Source organism: Aspergillus ibericus (assembly GCF_003184845.1).
Source record: "Aspergillus ibericus CBS 121593 unplaced genomic scaffold BO80scaffold_3, whole genome shotgun sequence".
In the NCBI taxonomy this organism is placed as follows: domain Eukaryota; kingdom Fungi; phylum Ascomycota; class Eurotiomycetes; order Eurotiales; family Aspergillaceae; genus Aspergillus; species Aspergillus ibericus.
Window position 1 is genome coordinate 671,978 of NW_020292101.1, and position 19,645 is coordinate 691,622.

The 19,645-nt window shown below is 51.0% G+C and overlaps 9 protein-coding genes and 1 non-coding gene across 10 annotated transcripts; 3 read left to right on the forward strand and 7 right to left on the reverse strand.

Moving 5' to 3' along the window:
* Positions 1-111: 111 nt before the first annotated feature.
* Positions 112-2,355, forward strand: BO80DRAFT_397942 (MFS general substrate transporter; the record flags this gene model as incomplete). The annotated part of the gene is made up of 10 exons (XM_025717402.1): positions 112-408; positions 452-545; positions 592-791; positions 839-912; positions 956-1,054; positions 1,106-1,278; positions 1,339-1,502; positions 1,591-1,894; positions 1,999-2,189; positions 2,284-2,355. 10 exons carry the CDS (start codon positions 115-117, stop codon positions 2,353-2,355), a joined length of 1,665 nt encoding a protein of 554 aa, XP_025579723.1.
* A 131-nt stretch (positions 2,356-2,486) lies between these two features.
* Positions 2,487-4,391, reverse strand: BO80DRAFT_478385 (GMC family oxidoreductase; the record flags this gene model as incomplete). Its single annotated transcript, XM_025723282.1, has 4 exons — positions 2,487-2,695; positions 2,767-3,371; positions 3,416-4,010; positions 4,067-4,391. 4 exons carry the CDS (start codon positions 4,389-4,391, stop codon positions 2,487-2,489), a joined length of 1,734 nt encoding a protein of 577 aa, XP_025579724.1.
* A 496-nt stretch (positions 4,392-4,887) lies between these two features.
* BO80DRAFT_t29 lies at positions 4,888-4,959 on the forward strand. The gene has a single exon. It is a non-coding gene; the product is annotated as a tRNA-Cys (tRNA).
* A 501-nt stretch (positions 4,960-5,460) lies between these two features.
* BO80DRAFT_136087 (sulfatase family protein) lies at positions 5,461-7,332 on the forward strand. The gene has a single exon (XM_025713632.1). The coding sequence runs from the start codon at positions 5,734-5,736 to the stop codon at positions 7,288-7,290; it is 1,557 nt and encodes a 518-aa protein (XP_025579725.1). The 5' UTR covers positions 5,461-5,733; the 3' UTR covers positions 7,291-7,332.
* BO80DRAFT_421446 (uncharacterized protein) lies at positions 7,271-7,982 on the reverse strand. Its single transcript, XM_025718605.1, has one exon. The coding sequence runs from the start codon at positions 7,887-7,889 to the stop codon at positions 7,374-7,376; it is 516 nt and encodes a 171-aa protein (XP_025579726.1). The 5' UTR covers positions 7,890-7,982; the 3' UTR covers positions 7,271-7,373.
* Positions 7,983-8,557: 575 nt separating this feature from the next.
* On the reverse strand, positions 8,558-10,632 carry BO80DRAFT_136091 (uncharacterized protein). Its single transcript, XM_025713633.1, has 2 exons — positions 10,127-10,632; positions 8,558-10,078 (listed from the first exon to the last, which is right to left on the reverse strand). Exons 1-2 carry the CDS (start codon positions 10,234-10,236, stop codon positions 8,653-8,655), a joined length of 1,536 nt encoding a protein of 511 aa, XP_025579727.1. The 5' UTR covers positions 10,237-10,632; the 3' UTR covers positions 8,558-8,652.
* A 396-nt stretch (positions 10,633-11,028) lies between these two features.
* BO80DRAFT_431342 (uncharacterized protein) lies at positions 11,029-11,827 on the reverse strand (the record flags this gene model as incomplete). The annotated part of the gene is made up of 2 exons (XM_025720738.1): positions 11,029-11,221; positions 11,271-11,827. The coding sequence occupies 2 exons, from the start codon at positions 11,825-11,827 to the stop codon at positions 11,029-11,031; spliced, it is 750 nt and encodes a 249-aa protein (XP_025579728.1).
* A 1,859-nt stretch (positions 11,828-13,686) lies between these two features.
* On the reverse strand, positions 13,687-14,991 carry BO80DRAFT_461268 (uncharacterized protein). The gene is made up of 4 exons (XM_025722438.1): positions 14,891-14,991; positions 14,624-14,819; positions 14,266-14,567; positions 13,687-14,206 (listed from the first exon to the last, which is right to left on the reverse strand). The coding sequence occupies exons 1-4, from the start codon at positions 14,965-14,967 to the stop codon at positions 13,933-13,935; spliced, it is 849 nt and encodes a 282-aa protein (XP_025579729.1). The 5' UTR covers positions 14,968-14,991; the 3' UTR covers positions 13,687-13,932.
* A 704-nt stretch (positions 14,992-15,695) lies between these two features.
* BO80DRAFT_397948 (putative protein kinase) lies at positions 15,696-17,383 on the reverse strand. Its single transcript, XM_025717403.1, has 5 exons — positions 17,035-17,383; positions 16,657-16,979; positions 16,279-16,589; positions 16,035-16,197; positions 15,696-15,980 (listed from the first exon to the last, which is right to left on the reverse strand). The coding sequence occupies exons 1-5, from the start codon at positions 17,274-17,276 to the stop codon at positions 15,802-15,804; spliced, it is 1,218 nt and encodes a 405-aa protein (XP_025579730.1). The 5' UTR covers positions 17,277-17,383; the 3' UTR covers positions 15,696-15,801.
* A 227-nt stretch (positions 17,384-17,610) lies between these two features.
* Positions 17,611-19,644, reverse strand: BO80DRAFT_372920 (putative methionine aminopeptidase, type II). Its single transcript, XM_025716539.1, has 7 exons — positions 19,568-19,644; positions 19,359-19,517; positions 18,686-19,287; positions 18,371-18,634; positions 18,157-18,318; positions 18,024-18,110; positions 17,611-17,967 (listed from the first exon to the last, which is right to left on the reverse strand). Exons 1-7 carry the CDS (start codon positions 19,608-19,610, stop codon positions 17,911-17,913), a joined length of 1,374 nt encoding a protein of 457 aa, XP_025579731.1. The 5' UTR covers positions 19,611-19,644; the 3' UTR covers positions 17,611-17,910.
* Position 19,645: the final 1 nt, after the last annotated feature.

Genomic DNA, 19,645 nt, shown 5'->3' on the forward strand with positions numbered 1-19,645 from the left:
ATGGCCGTTATCTACGACGCGACCTGTCTGGTAAATGGCGTGCCTGACGCATCTTGTGTTTAAAGCTCCGATCGCGGCCTGCTTGAGACAACTATACTCATCTTCAGTTTAAACATGGCCGATCAGAAGGAAATCAGCCCACGGGCAACTGATCAAGGTCGGAATTACGAGTCGATTACGCAAACCCCTTCCAAGGATAAGACTCAGGTTCAGACACGGTATGAGGATGTATCGGATGAGCATTCGAATAATCCGTTTGCAGACCCCGAGGTCGCAGAGCGTTATGCTCTCATCTATGAGAAAGCGCAGTATGAGTGTCGACATGTGTTTGATCCGACCTTGACGTGGACTGCGGAAGAGGAGAAGGCGCTCGTCCGGAAATTGGACTGGCGGGTTTGTCTGTGGGCTGTACGTATACCTGCCTCGATGCTAAACTATACTGACTCTGTAGTGTGTCATGTTTTTCGGGCTTCAGGTCGATCGAGGGAATCTCGTGCAGGCTGTGTCGGATAATATGCTGAATGACCTCGGTCTGACCACGAATGGTGAGCATCCCTTAGATTAATGTTGCAGTTGAGTGCTAATGGACAGACTACAACACTGGCAATACCATCTTTCTGGTCGCTTTCCTTCTAGCTGAGCTTCCATCGCAATTGGTGTCCAAGCAGATTGGCCCTGATCGATGGATTCCCACGCAGATGACCTTATGGTCAATTGTTGCTACCGCGCAGGCTGGTCTGGCTGGAAAGCGATCATTCTACGCTACGAGAGCCATGCTGGGAATACTCGAGGTAAGTTCACCCATCCACCATCCGTGTCGATCTTCTAACTTGTATAGGGCGGCTTCATCCCCGACATTGTCCTCTGGCTGTCCTACTTTTATACCAGCCGAGAACTCCCTACTCGCCTAAGGTAATTACCTTCACCTATACCATGGATTAAAACTGACCATCAGTCTCTTCTGGACCGCTCTCTCGGTCACCACCATCATCACATCCTTCCTGGCATTCGGCATCCTCCACATGCGCGATGTCCAAGGCCTAGCCGGCTGGAGGTCCGTCCCTACCTAGCCCTACCTACCCACTACCCCATCTAATCCGTGCAGATGGCTCTTCCTCATCGAAGGCCTCATCACCTTGGTCATCGGCCTCGTCTCCTACTTCCGCATGCCCGCCTCGGCCGTGGACACGAAGAAATGGTTCCGCCCGAAAGGCTGGTTCACGGACCGAGAGGTCAGCATCGTAGTGAACCGCGTCCTCCGCGATGATCCCTCCAAAGGTCCCCCCCCCGCCAGCCCTCAACCCTACCCTACCACATAATCATAATAACAATCCACAGGAGACATGCACAACCGCCAACCCATCACCCCGCGTCGACTCTGGAACTCCCTCCGCGACTACGACCTCTGGCCAATCTACCTCCTCGGTCTCATCGTCTACATCCCCCAAACCCCAGTGACATCGTACATCACATTGACCCTGAAATCCGTCGGCTTCAGCACGGTACCCCCCCCATCCCTCCCTCCCCAGATTCCCCTTTCCCGTTCCCACCACCATACCCACTAACACCAAAGGAATAAAAAAAACACAGTTCACCACAAACCTCCTCACGATCCCCTACAGCATCGGCCACATCATCTGCCTTCTCACCCTCACCCGTCTCAGCGAATACCTCAACGAACGCTCCCTCGTCGCCATGATCCAACCCATCTGGACCCTTCCCTGCATCATCGCGTTACGTTTCTGGTCCGGCACCATGACCAACGCGTGGGGAACATATGCCATCGTCACTGTCCTGCTTTGCTATCCCTACTGTCATGCTATTCTGGTGGGCTGGTGTTCGAAGAATTCGAATAATGTGGGGACGAGGACGATTTCAGCAGCGTTGTATAATAGTAAGCCCTTCTTCCCCCAAAAACCTCTCCTCTAAACTTTGGATTTTTATGTGGAGAGGTACTGGATGTGATATTAACGGGGTATGATGGGGGGGGGGGGATAGTGTTCGTCCAACTCGGCGCCATAATAGGGAACAATATCTACCGCGCGGATGATAAACCGAAATATCGTCGAGGAAACTCCGCCCTGTTGGGGATTAATCTGCTCGCGATTGTCTTGTTTCTCTTGACGAAGGTGTATTATGTGTATCGGAATAGGCAGCGCGATCGCGTGTGGAATGGGATGACGGAGGAGGTAAGTTTCTCTTTTAACCTCTCTCCCTCTTGCTCGTTTTCATTTGGGGGGGTGGTCTGGGAAGAAAGGGTTCGACTAATGGGCTTGGGGGTAGCAACGACAGGAGTATTTACGCACGTCGACGGATACAGGGAGTAAGAGGTTGGATTTTAGGTTTGCACACTAGTATCAGTGTGTATCTTTGGTTTGTGTGCTGGGGGGAGTATAAGATGTCATGCATGTGATTATCAATTATATGATAGAGTACTATCACAGGAACGCATCAACTATATAAATTGCCAATCTCATAACAAGGAGTCACCAGTCATCCATGATCAAGTCTGCTGCTCGTTCTGCAACAGCATACAACGTACTCGTCAAATGCCCGCTCAGGTGCATGGGAAGCACACTTGCATCAATTACCCGGACATTTCTAGTGCCATAGACCCGAAGGTTTGTACCGACTACCCCGCCTAGTTCGCGGGGTAGCATGATGGCCGTGCCGACGAGGTGGTGGTTTGCGTAGACTACACTTTATCAGCTTCCCACTTTCAAACCATATCTAGTCGGAACAGAAAAAGCGGAATATGAGGCATACAACTACCCCTCACCCACTCCGCATCCAACTCCACCCCCGCCGAGGGGAATACCCTCTCCCCCACCATCCATCTCGCCGGTTCCGTAGCCCAAAACAGCCCCGCCAACTCCGCGACTTTCAATGCAAAAGTAACATCCCAATCAATAATAAAGAACCTCGGATCCAGAGCCGGATACTCTTCCGGATTCGAGGATGTGATATGCACGCTGCCCCGCGAAAACGGCATCAACGGCCACACGGACGACGCGAGGGAGGATTCAATCCGGGTGGTGAAGATCTCGGCGCAGGGAACTTGGTCCGTGAAGATGAGGGAGTGTTGGAGGAGGAGTTGCGTTGTGAGGGATGGGATCGAGACGGTGGAGTTGCTGGCGAGGGAGAGCGTGGTGGCCCATTCTGGGATGGCAGCGAGAGTGGTATTGGCGATGGTGGACAGGTTAGGGCCGAAGAGGTCAGAGGCCGTGATGAAGGTGGCATAAGGAAGGATGCCGTCGGTGAGGTTGGGGGTGCGAGGGGCGTAGAGAATCACGTTGTTGGGTTGGTCTTGGGCGTTTTCGCCGACGGCGGGGAGGGGGATGCGGATGGGGATGTTGTTTTGGGTGAGGATGCTGGGTTTGTTAGTGGTGTTGGAGAGAAGGGTAGGGGGGATTACTCTGGATTGCCAACGCCTGATAATTCCAATATGGCAGGGGATCTGATCGCCCCGGCGGAGAGAATGACCTCTTTGTTGGCGTACAGACGCTGCACCGTCCCGTCTGGGGCTGTGAATTCCACTCCTTCGGCGAGGGCATCTTCCATGGTATCTTCCTTCCAGATGATTCTATTGACCAACCCCTGGATCATCACCAGGTTTGTTCTCTCCCGTACCGGATAATAATACGCTCTTGCAGCATCCGCCCGAACATCCTTATCCCTGTCGACAGTCATTGGCCACACCGAAAACCCGTCGACATACCCCCCATTCGGGTCCGGGTTGAATTCGTACCCCAGATTCCGCCAGGTAATATTCACCAACGACGCCAATGACCCGTTGGGCATCTCAAGAGGATATCCGACATTCACGGGCCCGGTATATCCGTGGTAATCCGGAATATAAGAAGCACCGGCATCTGTCTGGGCAGGGGTAGGAATCTGAAACGCTTCGCTTTTGCGATAGTAGGGGAATAAAGTACTCCAGTTCCAGCCCTCGTTGCCGAGGGTTTCCCACGCGTCGATGTGGGCGTTTTGTGCGCGGATGTAGGTCAATCCTGGTATCACATTCATCAATCAGGTATACGATGAGGTATTAGGTAAATGTGAGTACCGTTTATGGCACTTGATCCTCCCCATGCCTTGCCGGAATGGTATTCCACTTGCTGGTTTGCAGCGTATATCTGGTTTGTGGACATATACTGCCAGTCGACCGACGTGTTGAATGCAAGACCGAGACCTAAGATGGAGGTCACGTTAGGATTGTCATGTTCGTCTTTCCCCGGCTCGATAACAGCCACGGTGGTGTCAGGATGCGAGGAAAGTCGGTTCGCGACGGTGAGGCCACAGGTGCCGCCGCCAATAATGACGTAGTCATAGTGGATGGTTTGGATGGACGTCTGGGTTAGGAACCCGAGGAGGAGGATGTGATAGAACATGCTGTGTGCTTGCTTGGTTAGAGGAGAGGAAGTGAGATGACTGGTGACGGCAACGCGGGACCGGTCTTCAATGCCGACACGGTGTGCATGTGCTTGATTATGATGTACCTGCGTATATATCAGCAATGCAAGATGCTGTATCAGTAGGAAGAATGAGGGCAAGCCTAAAGTATTATTTCGATTCAATTACTGGAGGGATATATCGTCCAATCAGGGTTATAACTTTATATCGAATGAATAGTAACACTAACTTCATAATCCGTGATGCCGTCTGATGCAATAACATCGCATCTGGGCAACCGATCCGGAGGGTTTGACTATGACACTAATACGAGGCTATTGCGATATGCTACAATTGACCTTTGTAGGATATTGAATCTCATGTGAGTCATTTACCCTACATACCAGATTAAACTCATCATGTACATTCATTGTAGGGGTCAGAAGGGTCATGATTGTACCGTATATACCGTATCTAAAACGCACCATTCAACCTGGGTCGGTAGCTCAGTGGTAGAGCGTAGGATTGCAGATCCCGAGGTCACGCGTTCGATCCGCGTTCGGCCCTTTTTTGCCCCTCCATCAACAGACATTGCAGTCAGCCATTGTTCTGTTCTTCTTTTTATGATCCTTTTTTTATCTTGTTACTCATAACTTCCTATTAGAACACCTTTTCTTTCCCTAAGCGGCATATATTCTTCAGGACTTGCCTTGCATGTTCTGGGTTGAATCATATTATTCACCCGCGGAATATATATCCAGCTTTGTCAGGGTTTCTTCAAATTCCCTCCATTCACTATTCTCTAATAACAACTAGTAATGACCCTCACAGACTCTGTTAATGGCCACAGGACTCTCCCATAGACACCAAATCTAAATACAAACGATGTGCTGTAGTGCAGAATATACCCAACCTCAGCTCCTACAGACCCCCCTCTCTACCTGAAGATAATCTATCCTAGAAATCAATCATGCACCACACAGCCTAAACCCAATCTTATCGATCTACAAAGTATTACCAAGGATAATTACTCAACTAACATGCAGATCTACCACATCATACGTTTATCCCCTGTAATCGTCCGTATCTAGCGCAATGAATCCCGCGATGGCGTCAGCACCGAGCTATATCTCGCAACCGTAGCGTAAGAAACCACGCGGCCGCCTCAATACCATTGACCAATAAAACCCCAGAAAACCAAATGAATATCCCACGTATGATATAGTAACTGCCCCTCACAATAAATAAAATAAAACCACACCTCTATCCCTACCCCTCTACTCTTCCAATCCACGAAACCCTACCCAACCACCCCTCCTACCAGACCCCAAAACCAAAAACATGACCCAACCAAACATCCTCTTCCTCATGGCGGACGACCACGCCTCAAAAGCCATCTCCGCATACACCCCCCCGCAACACCCCCCCCTCAACAGCACCCCCCACATCGACCGTCTCTCCCACGAAGGGATGAAATTCAACCACTGCTACGTGACCAATTCGATCTGCACGCCGAGTCGCGCGACCATTCTCACTGGGACACATAACCACGTCAATGGGGTCTTGACCCTAGCCGATAAGATAAATAACCGGCTACCGAATGTCGCGAAACATTTACAGAGTGGCGGGTATCAGACGGCGATGATTGGGAAGTGGCATCTCGGGGAGGGACGGGAGAATCTACCGACGGGGTTCGATTATTGGAGTGTCTTGCCCGGGCAGGGAAGGTATTTTGATCCGGAGTTTATCAGTATCCCCCCAAACCCTAGGAATGAGAAGGGGAATGGTGGGGGGATTAAGAGTGTGGAAAAAGGGTACGCGACGGATATCATCACGGAGAAAAGTCTCCAATGGCTCAACGAACGGGATGTCAAGAAGCCGTTCTTCCTCATGTGTCATCACAAGGCGCCGCATCGGTCGTGGGAATGTCGACCGGATCATCGGGGGCTGTATACGGAGGATGTGGCATTGCCGGATACGTTCAATGATGAGTATAAGAATCGGGCGAAAGCGGCGGGGGCCGCGAAGATGCGGATACAGAGTGATATTACGTATTTTGATCTGGGGTTGGTGCAGCCCGAGGGGGGGGAGGAGGTGGGGGAGTTATTCCTTGGTGGCGATCGGAAGATCCCCGATGTGAGGGATGAGGAGATTGCTGGGTTCAAGTTGGTGGATAAAGATACCGCGGAGGTGTTTACCTTCGCCAGTGCTGCGGAGTTGAAGAAGTTCAAGTACCAGCGGTATTTGAAACGGTATTTACGAACCATCCATTCGATTGATGAGAATGTCGGCCGATTGTTGGATTATCTGGATGAGGAGGGATTGACGGAGAATACCGTCGTGATGTATACCTCCGATCAGGGGTTTTTTCTAGGAGAACATGGATGGTTCGATAAGCGGTTCATGTACGAGGAGTCGTTCCAGATGCCGTTTCTCATTCGCTATCCGAGGTTGATTCAGCCGGGGTCGGTCTGTGAGGATATTATCTCCAATGTGGATTTCGCGAGGACGTGGTTGGAGTTGGCCGGGCTGCGCGTGCCGTCGTATATGCAGGGGGTCTCGTTTGTGCCGTTGTTGGAGGGCCGCACGCCAGCTGGATGGAAGCAGGTCGCGTATCATCGGTATTGGATGCATCGGGATACCATCCACAATGCGTATGCGCATTATGGGGTCCGCAATCAGCGGTATAAGTTGATTTATTGGTATGCGGAAGGGTTTGATCTGCCCGGGACGCAGGAGGGCGGCCAGCCGAGGGAATGGGAGTTGTTTGATTGTGTGGAGGATCCATTGGAACTGTTTAATGTGTATCAGGATCCGAAGTATAAGGATGTGGTGGTGGAGTTGACGCGGTTGTTGGAGGAGACCATGTTGGAGATTGGGGATATTCCGGTGCATTGATTACCGCAAGGGTGTGTACATATGTATATGAGTGAGATATAGACAGAAAGCTTCATCTCGCGAATCAAATCATGAAAGAAGGATTATGCACTACCCAAAGTCTGCGAAATGAGATAATACGCCAACGCCAGCCCCGTCACGACCACTTCATCCGTCGACGGCCCGCTCTCCAACGGCCCCAGTTCCAGTCGCCCCGCCTTGGTGCAGCTCCACGAGTTACTCGGAATGAACCGTGCAATGAGGGTATTCTGCTCATCCCGACACTCCAGCTCCCACGGCCTCATAGAATAGGGATTTCGCCAAGTGAGCACCTTGCCGAGGGCCGGAGACGCAAACGGGACTTGATACTTGAAGCTCCCACGTGGTTTGAACGGGATGTGATACCCGTTGATGTCGATGTCGATGGTGCGACTGAATGTGTGAAAGGTCACGGTGGCTGGAAGTCTGGCACTGCCGGTGGCTTGGAAGACCATCTGGGGTTTGCGGAAGTTGAGGTCGGCGGCGTAGACGAGTGTATTTTGGGCATCGCTTTCAGTTACTTGCAGGTGTTTGCCGGTCCAGCTGGTGAAGTCGACGTTGAAGGTTCGGGTGGTTGCCATGTTTTGTGTTATGAGGATGGAGAGGTAATTAGATGGAGATTTATGTGGATGGTGAATGTTGAGTGCATGCCATGCCGATATAAATACCCTGAAGATGTACTCAGCCTTGTATCCGGTGGGGCAATGATGACAGGCTGTGTCAGAGCTGGATGTGATTGGTCTGGATACGGGTGATGCTGTTAGCGAATACGAGCAGTCACGGGTATACCTGGTTAATATGGCTTATTTTATATGTACTGATGTAATGACTGATTAGATTTCTTATCAATCTTAGTGCATATCCTTGTGGCAATCCTAAAAAGTTGTTTAAGGTCTCTTCTACAGTAGTAATTTGGAAGATTGTACTGGCTGTATCTTGTTATGTACATCGAGCCTAGAAGTGATACATCAGATATTAAGCTGCTCCAGCTGGGCCAATGCATGACATGTTTATGGCAAGTCTTGAATGACATCTCGCACAACTACTTATATGATACGTAAGGGGAAAATAACAATCACATGATCTATGTAGTTCTGTTATCCTATGACATCTGCTGGTATAGACAGGCGCAACATCATAAGCGAATGATTCCATACCAAAAGACAAACAAAGAATAATAGACTAACATAAGAAAGGACACGAAAGAGTGAAGGAGCCCTGCGACCTCACGTTGCAGTCGAGTAATCGGGCGAAACAGAGAGGTAAGGAGATTCCAAGTGAGTGTGAGGGTGCGAGTTGGTAATACACAGCAGTAATGGAGACTGCGTTGGAGCGTCTTCCCCATCAAGGAGATGGCTTTGCCGAACCGTTGACTTGTGGTCCGGACTTTTGTGCGGCCGCGGCCGCCTGCTTTCGCTTTCTGCGATGCGAGTTGGGCTTGTTCTTTTTTTTGGGGGCTTGCTCCGTGGGCTGCCCCTGCCCCTGAACTGGCTCGGACTTTGGGAGGACTGACTCTAACTTTGGGAGGGCTGGCTCTGACTTTGGGAGAACTGACTCGGTCTTGGGAAAATGAATTGGCACCGCCTTGGGGATTCGCACTGGCTCGGGCCCCAGATTCAACACTGTTTCTAGTGCTGGTGCTGGTGCTGGCTCCGGCTCCAACTGTAATTCCGACTTCAACGCGTGCTCAGGCTCCGGCTCAGGCTCCGGCTTCACCGTCACCGGCTTCCACTCTGGCTCTGGCTCTGGCTCCTGCTCCGGCTGCTCTTGCAGCTCGGGCTCGGGCTCTGGCTTGGCCTCGGGTTTCAGCTCCGGTTCCGGTTCCGCCTCATGCTCTGGCTCTGGATCGGCCCACGCTGTACTCGGTCGCCTAATCAAAGGCGGAGAAGGTGCGAATGTCGGAAAGTCGATTGGTGCAGAATCACTGCACGACGAAGCCCAGTTGAACCCATTCTGGGCGGGAGAGCTTTGGAAGGCGGATGAGAGCGGGGCCGGCGATGCGGGTCGTGAGTGGACAGCATTGACAACGGTCGGTGTGTCATCCGCAGAAAGCGGCGCGTCCGGATAAGGCTGTGAGCTATCCTCTTTCTCACGGGAATCGTCCGGTCGCTTCTCATCAACTGATCCCTTGTCATCAAAAGGAATGTCCGTGTGGCCATTGGCGTGGTGTGCATTGGCGTGGTGTCCGTTGAGTTGCGGCCCAACTTCCCGCAAGGAAGCTAGCTTCTCAGCGTAGATTTCCAAAGTCGTATACATCAGGAATCGGTTGAAATCATCATCGGATCCCAGTCCATCGCGCACAACCCGGTACCTGAAGCTGTACTCATCCTTGGCAAAGGCAGACGCGAGCTTGTCCCGAACAAATCCCTCAAACCATGAATCATGACCAGGGAGTTCCGAGTACACCTTGCTGACCGTTTTCAGGAGCTGCCGCGTCGAGACCTCTTCACTGAAGGTGACCATATAACGCTTGGCATGCTCCTCAAGTCCGAAGATGTTGTATCGCCTCGCAGCATGATACGCATGCACACTTCGCTCGAACTCGCGAGCCCATGGGCAAGATTCGGGTTCCAGATCCGTCGGCTTCAAGGTCTCGTAGGCGCCCGTGCTGAGAAAGTGGACAAAGGTGTGTCCGATGTCTTCGTTGATGTCATTGATTTTGAGCTCTGATGAGTGAGGCTCGAGGGTCGAATATGGGCGCAGGTGGTAATCGGCGATCTTGAAGTGGCTCTTGCCGATGATGATGGTAACGATAGGAGTTGTGTAGGAGCTATCATCTCGATTAGTTGGATTGCATCCAAAGAGCGATCGCACTGACCTGATCTCTGGCTGAGGGTACTCTGTAATTGGGTGTTCCTGGGCATGTTCCTCGTTCTCCTGGGAGCGGAGAAGGTTGTAGTACAACCGCTTGTAGTTCTTCTGACCCATTTTGTATGGAGTGATTTGGGGAGATGTATTAGAGGAACTGATATCAGACAGATAGTGATTTCAAGCGAGAAATCGGTCCTGCCGGGATGTCTTTTGAAGGGATGAAGGGGTGGATGAGTGGGACTGCACCTCGAGCCAACTCAGAGCCGCTCAACTAACACCCACGAACCACGTCATTAGCAGGCGCATATGCAAGGTTGTCTCGTAACGTGTTTTGACATGCATGAAAGCTGGGTGCTTCTGATTGGGATGTGCTGTTCCGGAAATGAGGTGGTCTGAGCTGGCAAGGTTGGCGACCACGATCACAAATAAAAACCCTCGTAGCCGGTGTGCTGGAGGACGATCAATCAATCGTGGTGAGATTCTGCCCTGGATCTGATTCTGATCTATTCTGCCGTGAAGCCTCGTCAAATGCGATCATTTGATTCGACCGATGTCAGGACCTGCCTGACAAGTGAGCCTCGTCATCAGCCCGTCGCCAGCCAAGGCGTCACGAGCCGGCATGGTACACAGGGCAGGCGTGAGGGATTTGCGAATCTGCGTTGAAGGCAAAGTCAATTGCAGGTGAAACGGAGGTCAGGCATCATGACCGGTGCCCATGGTGGAGCGCCTCGGGCCACACCGACTGTGGGCCGTGACGGCTTGGCCGGGTAGCGCCCGTACCCGTGCGCCGCTGACCGATGGTCGATTCCTTAAGGTTTGTGGGATAAGCGCCGTGAACTATAGATACTATAATAAGAATAAGTCTAAGGTTATACGCATGTCTGTAGGTGCAGCCTGCCAATCAATGATTTACTCCCCCTTCACCTTGGATGTCCGATAAACCCAGATGTAGACAAACGGGTAGACCGTCTCCGGGAGCAGCGTCCACACAATCACCGCCACACTCCATGCCGAAGCCACATAGCTCCAGTTCTGCGGCACATTCCAGTACCGCCAGAAGAACACCCCATAAGCCGTGCAGCAGCCCAGGTATCGCATCAGCCTATCCCATCAGAACCGCCCATCAACCACTGACAGATGGAATTACTTACCAGATTTCGAGAGAGTGCCCCTGGGTATTCCGACCCTTCCATAATGTCCACAAGCAAATCCACCCGATCGGCAGCTGCAGCAGAATCCCGGTCCAGTACGCTGTAATCTGTTCCCTCTCATCCGGCCACAGCATCGCCAGGCCTTTCAATACAGCCACGCCTGCCACCACAAAACTCATCATCCTTCGTACAATGCCCCACCGATCGTTATTTCCATGCGCTCGCCAGATTGCTACTGTGACAAACCCCAGATCAAGCAGAAACCAGGCCAGAAAGGCGAGAAGCTCGAAAGTCGTCGTTGTGATCACCACGGCATAGTACAACTCATAAGCGAGCGTCAGACTCATGAACTGGATTCCTTGTACCGAGGCAGATGGATATGTGCGGTCGCTGTAGGTGCGGATCATGCAAAAGATGTAGCAAAAGGCGTAGAGAACCCCACAGGCAATAATGAGGCCATCCTGGACGAAGAGATAGCTTTCGGGTGGTGAGAGTGCGGCGTCGGCGGGCTGAATGATGAGGTGGGGAGTGTGGTGAGCCGGGGTGAAGGTGGACATGGTTATCCCTTTGTTGCTCGAGTTACCGTGGGTTTCCAAGAGCGCGGGGAAGGAGAAGAATGGCCATGAAAGTAAGGATAAGCGGGGTGCTGTGTAATGCAGAGGTTTATATGGGATGGAGAGGAGGATCGGGTCGGCTTGCCGCGGATAGACACTGCCTGTGGATTGCCAGTTGATGGCGTTGCGGATCCACCGGTCGGCCAGGAACCAGCGGGATGATGTCACGGCTCGGTCGGGGATAAGCCATCTTCCATGCCTTGAATTTGGTTTGGTCAATACCTTTAGTCAACTATCCAATTCTGATGGACTGGTGACTGAGGCCATAGCTGATGAGACAAGGAGTTACTGCTTACTGGTTATACCTGTCAGGTTTGATTGTGTTATCGATGACCGTTATCGATGACCAGGTGTTTTGTACCGAAAGGTTCGGGAACAGACTAGCCAGCAACCACTAATACTCCAACTTTTCCAGATAGAATACTGCTGTCTATCTACGGCCCAAACACTGTTTGTTCAAGGTGACTCGGCTTGAGGATTGCGTGCGACAAGATCTACCAGTGTATTCGTCCTGTCAAGAATTAGCTAAGGTTATACTTGCTCCAGTGTCACAAATAAACAAGCACAGGCCAAATAAAGAGTTTACGCCGCATTGTTGATGAAAGCCATCCGAAGATTGAAAAGCGCTTCTAAGGCAAAGGCTTGCCAGTGGTGATCGAAAAAATACCCATAGATTCCACCCTCGCCGGGATAGGAGAGACAAGACGTGGAGTGGCAGCTCATTGGGACCGAATCCTTGGCAGAGACGGTCTACTTATAATAAGGTCCGGTATGCAGGCGTTTAGGTTGACTGCATGTACAAAGTGTCGACAGGTATGCCAATTGCATTCGTTCTCAAGGCTGAAGCTGATCATGCTACTCAATGAAGAGGAATCCGCTTATGACCCTGGTACACTGCGCTGAGGCCCATGCAAATGGACCAATGCGAATGTACCTTCTATGCCTTGCCTAAGGAATCTATATTGGTGTAATGAGCAAGAGGACCTGCCGATGTGCTACTAAAGAGGATTCCTGGCATCTAGATAGCGGACGATGTCTCAATAGATCCCCCTAGAGCCCCTTCTGCAGTATCGACGGCATTTGCTCATAGAGTCGGCATGAATACACCCTGTAAAATTGTGCGCTTACAGCCGGCTCCAATGTTGACTTGAATCAGTTCGATATATTGCTAGACAGCCTGTTTTTCTACATGCCGTCTCCGATAAGCGCGCGTGGCTTGTGGATGGAGCAACCAATATCCCTTATCTCGTCACCTGCAGCAGTGCGAACTGTATCGGATCCCATAAAGATGATGAGCGCAATAATTTGCAGCAGCTACAGCTGATCAGTGTGCAGAATGTCTTTTTACTAATTTTATAGAGTGTCACCGAGGATAACTCTACTATCAAATCCTAGTAGGTAACATGACAAGCAGAGCTACCGTGGAATGATACATAGTAAGGGCTGAGTACTGAGGAGACAAAACCCGTACGAATGAAGGAAGCACAGATGGGCTCCCACTTTAGAAGAACCTCTGCTACCGAATGAATCACCTGACGCGAGCGACTGCGTGACTTGGACAGCCGCAACTTCACTCTCCTGACTCTCTCCCCTCCAAGCTACGCCTATCGTCTCTTCTATCAATAGCAATCAGTTATTTACACAAAAATAAAGGAACGACGTCCACTGTCCAGTCAACGACTCTCCAATGCTGTATATTGATGGCAAGAAAGCGATCGTGGATAACGGATGAGGCTATTCAGAATGGTCGGACTGTTTCCTGCCGCGTCTGTATCTTCATAATCACCTTACTCTATTGCCAGTCACCAAGCTAACTTACATGGATTAATAAATTAAACTAGAACACCCTATTTATGTCCTCCTACGGAGTGGTAGCTCGGAATTGCTCCACTCAATCCGGTCGATGAGTCAAAAATAAGCAAAATCACGCCATCGCGCTAAAGCAACATTAACGGACATAAACTATCCCCCACCGTTCGTAAACTACTTTAAATCCACCCCGATGAGACAGTCTGGTTTTATATACTATGGAAAGGCAGCTGCTGAGTCTAGTGCGCCCGACAAACCTTCCATGCCAGGTATCCCCCTATCCCAGCGACCGCCGCAACCGTGGTGCCCAGATTTATCATTGCCGCCTTGACCCTGGGGTCCAAATATTTCTCCACAATCTTATGAAACACATTGGGCTCATTTCCACGAGGATACTTCTGCTCTGGGATTGGTACGTCTAGGAATGGGCATATCTGCTCCCAGCCAAGACCATCCTCAAGCCTAACGACGAGAAGCCTATCCTCTGGCAGCGTCTGCTTGACAGTTCGAATGCTATATGCAGCGGTCAGTTTGACCTATCTTTAGGATGAAGACTGGGGAGTTGCTCTCACTATTCTACATAGTTCTTGCGGAGAGCCGCCTCATTGTCCGGGTGTCCAGGGTTTGTGCCATCTGAATAAGCCCAGTACATCACTTGGGCGAGGTGGAAGAATTCGCCCATCTCCGCATCAAAATGCTTCAGAATGCTTATTGGGAGCTGGTCCGCTGCCTTGATTGCCTCACCAATTGTGTTGTTGAATGACTTGACCCATTTGTCAGGCGAGCGCTCGGTCAGGATGAACTTGACTTCGGGGTCTTCCATGTAGGTTTCCAGGGACCGAAGTCCAACATAACTTGGGATCTCCATCAAGCACTGTTACATCGTCAGCTTCCGCAATTGCAAAGTACCTTGAAGACACTGGTACTCACATCATAACTGCCCACCCATCTATCAAGATCAGGCGTCTCGTATCTCTTGATCGCTGCGAGTCGATTATTCTGCGCAATGATACCCTCTGTGAAGGCCTTGATGTGAGGCCTCCCACCTTTGGTCATCAGGTCAATCATGTGGTATGGAGTATAACCGAGCATTTCCAAGGCTTCATGGAGGCCTAGCGTGCCTGTTCTGGAGCCTTTATCAGCAGCCGTATTGCCTGGGCGAACGGATAGCCACAGTTCGCCGTCAAAAAACCTCACCTGCTACAGCTGACCACAACAAGCCGCATTTTCTTCTTGTCTGCTGGCTGAGCCATTCTGTCAACTGAGCGCGCCATTTTTGAGCAAATGTTTTACGGTCGGAATGGGGTGTGAGTCTCAGATCTCAACCGGCAGTGGCCCCGTATTTATTCCCCTCTTTTCCGCCGTCTCATGTCTCACCTCCAAGGCATGGAAGCAGAGCCCGAGCGACCAGTGAGCTCGACTGAAATTAATGCAGCTAGTTTCTAGTGCTTCTCGGTTACACAACGGTCTACCGGCTCACACAACCACGCCTATCAGAAGAAGAATTGAATCGTCTGCTGTGGAGAAACAATGGCCGTGACAGCGGCATGTGGAGCCGCCAGTTCCACTATGAGCCTAGGCACGAGGCTACCAGCCGTGCAAAGGCATAATGGACTCGGATTAATTACGAAGTTTGACCACTACGCATGGCAGTGGACGCGAGACGTTCATAAGGGCAACCGGAACATCTCCCCGACAGCCTAACTCCGAATCAGAATCAAACTCGCTAGCTAGGGAAAGAGCCTGGATTGCACAGAAGAGGGGAAATCCCTCAGCCTTGAGTCGAAGTCCTAGCTATCTAGCCCCATTGCACAAGCCCCTCAATCCCCACCGACCTCGTGTTGTGTCAATCGGTTGCTTTTTCCATCAAGGCCGATCCTGACTGCAGAAATCGCAACCCGGCCCAAGCGTTCTCCCCAACACATCCTTAACTCAGACTTTCAGTGGGCGGCCTTGTTCTCCTAGACAGTCTACCACAAGCGGACTATATCTCCTGGACACACATAGCCAAGTCAAGCACAGAGGCCTCACCCTAGACGAGACTGTGTTTCTCTATCGGCAGACCCAGCGACTACGTCATCGCTCCAGACTACCGACAAGGAATAACCCTACGGGCTCGTTAACCAAGGATCAGTCAAAAGTTCTCGAGCGCTCTGCCTCTCCTCTGGATTCCAACACAACATCTTTCTCACGAACACCAGAAACATCTCCTTGTTTTCTCCTTCGAGGTACTCCTCCGAGTCCTCTAACGAATTTTCGGGTATCTGGACTGCTGACTTCCATTGTCCTATTTGCTGTATTAGCCAATTCTAGAAGCCCCGTCCAATAGTGGGCACCTTACCTAACGAGTCCCAATACATCTGACTCTGAGGTGACTTGCGAAGAAAATTAACCGGCGGCGGACCCAACACGGCTACCATGTCAGCGAGAAGATGTGCATCTGAGTGAAGCCCATCGGGCCCTCTGCTATCAAACAAATGATGGTCCTCGAACAAATCCCAAATCTACATGACTCATCAGTCCATTCACGTCACCATGACCTTTTCATCCCGCGACAAAGCAACAAACAACGGGGATTCACGTACCAGGACTCCAACATTCCAGATATCAACCTTTTCCGTCCATCTCATTCCAAGAACCACCTCGGGTGCGCGATAAAGATCCGGCTGAACCAGCCCCTCATGTGCATCATCGCCTAACCTGGCCTCGCCAAAGTCCGAGAGAAGTGGCATCCCAAAGCCACTCCATCCTTTATTCCGCTGAAACAAGCGACTCTTATAGACGGTATAACTCCCATCTATCTTTCGCGGACTAGGTTCACGTTGCTCAGTCTCATCCCACTCACGGAAAATTCCATCATCCTTTGAGCCGATAATGATATTCTTGGCCTGGATATCTAAAACAGAACCAACCCCAAATCAGCGACACCCAACCATACGCTGCCCTCGGAAATAGTAACAAACCAGTATGTATGACCCGTGCCTCGGAGTGCAAAAAGTCCAGAGCAAGTAACAATTGCTGTAGTGCCCCCTTTAATAGATCCTCGGGAAGGCTCTTCGGATTCAACGTCGCTTGCAAATGCAAAAGACTGGTCAAAAGCGGCTCATACACAATACACTGATGACTACCTCCCGGCCCTGGGACCTGAAACTCGTCAATCATGGTACGAACTAAATCTCTACCAGGATGATCTGTCTTCACAGCCGCAAGATGCCTCAGGATGCGGACTTCCTGATTCGCCTCCGGCCCGCGGATGTATACTTTCAGTGCGATATAGCGATGACCACTGGATATTGGATCAGCTTCGTAGAGTATATCTCATGCAATGTGGGTATGATTACTAAAGAACCCGACAAAGCCACACCGTAGAATTAGTACCAAACCCCAACTTACTGAGAACCTGGTACTTGGAATGAAACACCTCTCCGTATTTGACTGGGTAGAATAGGCCTCGTTCATACGCGGGCATTCGCTGCTCTTCAGTCTTTGTGGAGGGGTCTAGGATAGGAATGTTAGGGGTTGGGGGGATTCGTAGAGACGGCGGCCGTCGAAAGAAGCGAGCTAGTCGATGGAAGGGATTCATTTTTCGTCCCAAATGGGGGATCAAATCAAAGCCGGGTATAATTACGAATTAAACGCTAATTAACACGATCCAGTCTGTGGCCAGGATGACAAGATTAGGTCGGTTTGATTGGGAGTTTGGATGGAGGACGCTACCTAGGCGTCTGGCGGTGCGTTGTTGAGCATGGGTGGGTGATTGATCCGGCGCGTCCCATGGCCTATGGTCACGTGGCCAATATTGTAAAAGGGACCGTGTGGTGGTTGGGGAAATGCTCGATGCCGGTTGTGCGCCGTTGTTTTTGATCTGCTAGACGTGCCTACGGGTGTGAGAGCTATCATACTCGAAGTATTTTGTTGGTATGAATTTGCATCAAGATGTTTCATTCAGGGTTAGAGCCTATGGAGAAGAGATGCGCGCCGATTGGCGTACATGTACCTCCAATTCGACCCGAAAGAGGGTACCCTGAAATAAAAAGAACGTAATTTGTCTTCAGCCTGATGCATACTACAGACTGGAAGTGAGACAGAAATGACTGGACGTGGCAATATCAACGATTGACCAACAGAAACTAAGGTGTGGAGCTCACAACCTTGAATGAACGGCGCTGCCCGTGATGTGGGCGCATTCGAACAAGACCTTTGAATAGAGATCAATGTTAATAGTCGTCACCAGGACTGATGATTTCTTTGCCACCACTGTGGAGGAGGATCGTCTGATAAAGATTAGCCTTGTACTGGCAGGTGTTACTATAAGGGCTGGGGCTCGTACATGTTCAAACTGAGCTGTGTATGAACCCTTGACATCAGCAAGTGGCTCATAATATTCGACGATTCCATTATCAATCAGATTTTTCATCTGTGCCAGTCAGTACCTGTACAACAGCAAGCCAACGAATACATACTCCGAGATGATATTTCTCCACACCAAGACGTTCAAGATACCGACGACAGAAGACAAGGCTTCCAAAGTTCTCATCGATAGTCTTGAGGAGACTCTTGGCAGAGGCAAGACGTAGGTGAGCACCGGAGACGTCGGTGTTTCTTCCGTAGCCGTAGATTCCCACCTAATAGGGTTAGCAACAGTAACAAGACAATGAAATGGATGAAAAGGCCTACATCATCAGTAAGGAATCCCTTGCCGGTACTTCCAAAAGTCTCAATGGCAAAGACTTCTCCCTCTTCCATCTTGTCCGGTCGGTCGTTCTTCACGAACGGGACCTGTTTGCCCCCGTGGATATTGTACCGAAGAATATCATGGCCTGTGATGTTCCGGATGGCTTTCACAGGGCGAGTCTTCCCGGCAATTTCGACTTCATAACTTTCCATGACTTCCTGGATTGCAGCGCCGATTTCACTCACCCTAGCGTCGATACCAGCGTGCTACACACATTAGCTCATACTAGCATCGTCATCAGCACCAAGCAGACATACCTTGATACCCGTATTAGTCGCATCCTTCACCGACGCCAGCAAATTATCGTACGTATGATCAAATGCGACGGTGAAAGCCGAGTCGACAATACGGCCATTGACATGGACACCAAAATCCACCTTAAGCACGTCACTCTTATTCAGAATCACATCCTTTGCCCCCGGATTCGGCGTCCAATGAGCCGCCACGTTATTCAAGCACAGACCAGTAGGAAATCCCATTCCCGCCTTGAACCCATCTCCGGGTTGAAGGCCCTGGTGGCCAGACAACGCGCGAACCCCATCCTCAATACCCTCCGCAATCGCAGTGAGACTTGCTCCGGGCTTGATGAGCTCCTTCTGAGCATACTGGCGCACCTGCCGATGGATCTCCGCGGCTTGACGGTAATCGGTGAGGAAATCGTCGTCCCAGAGACGGGAGTTGTAGCGGAGCTCTTCGTCGGTAGTGCGGGAGAGATTCTCGTAGGGCACAAGTTCTCCGATGGGGTATCCGGATGGGAAGAGAGTCGAGACCAGCACGCGGGGTGGGTTGGATTGTTCCTTCGGATGGGCAGTTGCGGATTTGGACTTCTTCTTAGATTTCTTTCGTTTCTTTTTCTTTTCTGTAGACGGGGTGGAGTTAGGCGATGCGTCAATCGGATGGATTGGATCGTTTGAGGGCATTGGAACGTACCAGCATTGGCAACCGGGGGGTTTAGCCCCGTTTCTTCGTTCGCTTCGTCGTCATCATCATCGCCATCGACAATTCCGCGGTCCAGGTCGGCCGACTGCGAGCCACTCTGAGAGGGCTTGGGGTTTGGGTTGGCAGGCTTGAGCTCCTGGGAGTTGGAGGCTTGGTGGGCTGGTCAGTAGCGATCATCGGGCTGGGGGGTGTTATCATACCATCAGGAGTCTGCCAGTGGCCTTCGGGGCTCTTTGATCCCATGGTGAAGTTTCCAGGTGCAAGACTGGCATCAATTT

Bases quoted from the DNA above. Each gene is read 5' to 3' on its own strand.
- BO80DRAFT_372920 (XM_025716539.1), bottom strand. From the start codon at position 19,610: ATGGGATCAAAGAGCCCCGAAGGCCACTGGCAGACTCCTGATG. The intron at 18,111-18,156 runs GTATGTATTCGT...TGACTGGCACAG, and splicing joins TGGAGAAATATCATCTCGGA to ATGAAAAATCTGATTGATAA. The intron at 17,968-18,023 runs GTACGAGCCCCA...AATCTTTATCAG, and splicing joins ACACAGCTCAGTTTGAACAT to ACGATCCTCCTCCACAGTGG.
- BO80DRAFT_421446 (XM_025718605.1), bottom strand. From the start codon at position 7,889: ATGGCAACCACCCGAACCTTCAACGTCGACTTCACCAGCTGGACCGGC.
- BO80DRAFT_461268 (XM_025722438.1), bottom strand. From the start codon at position 14,967: ATGGCGCGCTCAGTTGACAGAATGGCTCAGCCAGCAGACAAGAAGAAA. The intron at 14,820-14,890 runs GTGAGGTTTTTT...TAAAGGCTCCAG, and splicing joins GTTGTGGTCAGCTGTAGCAG to AACAGGCACGCTAGGCCTCC. The intron at 14,568-14,623 runs GTGAGTACCAGT...ACGATGTAACAG, and splicing joins GATGGGTGGGCAGTTATGAT to TGCTTGATGGAGATCCCAAG.
- BO80DRAFT_136091 (XM_025713633.1), bottom strand. From the start codon at position 10,236: ATGGGTCAGAAGAACTACAAGCGGTTGTACTACAACCTTCTCCGCTCC. The intron at 10,079-10,126 runs GTCAGTGCGATC...TCGAGATGATAG, and splicing joins TACCCTCAGCCAGAGATCAG to CTCCTACACAACTCCTATCG.
- BO80DRAFT_136087 (XM_025713632.1), top strand. From the start codon at position 5,734: ATGACCCAACCAAACATCCTCTTCCTCATGGCGGACGACCACGCCTCA.
- BO80DRAFT_397948 (XM_025717403.1), bottom strand. From the start codon at position 17,276: ATGAATCCCTTCCATCGACTAGCTCGCTTCTTTCGACGGCCGCCGTCT. The intron at 16,980-17,034 runs GTAATCATACCC...TCCAATATCCAG, and splicing joins TGGCTTTGTCGGGTTCTTTA to TGGTCATCGCTATATCGCAC. The intron at 16,198-16,278 runs GTACGTGAATCC...TGAGTCATGTAG, and splicing joins TCTGGAATGTTGGAGTCCTG to ATTTGGGATTTGTTCGAGGA.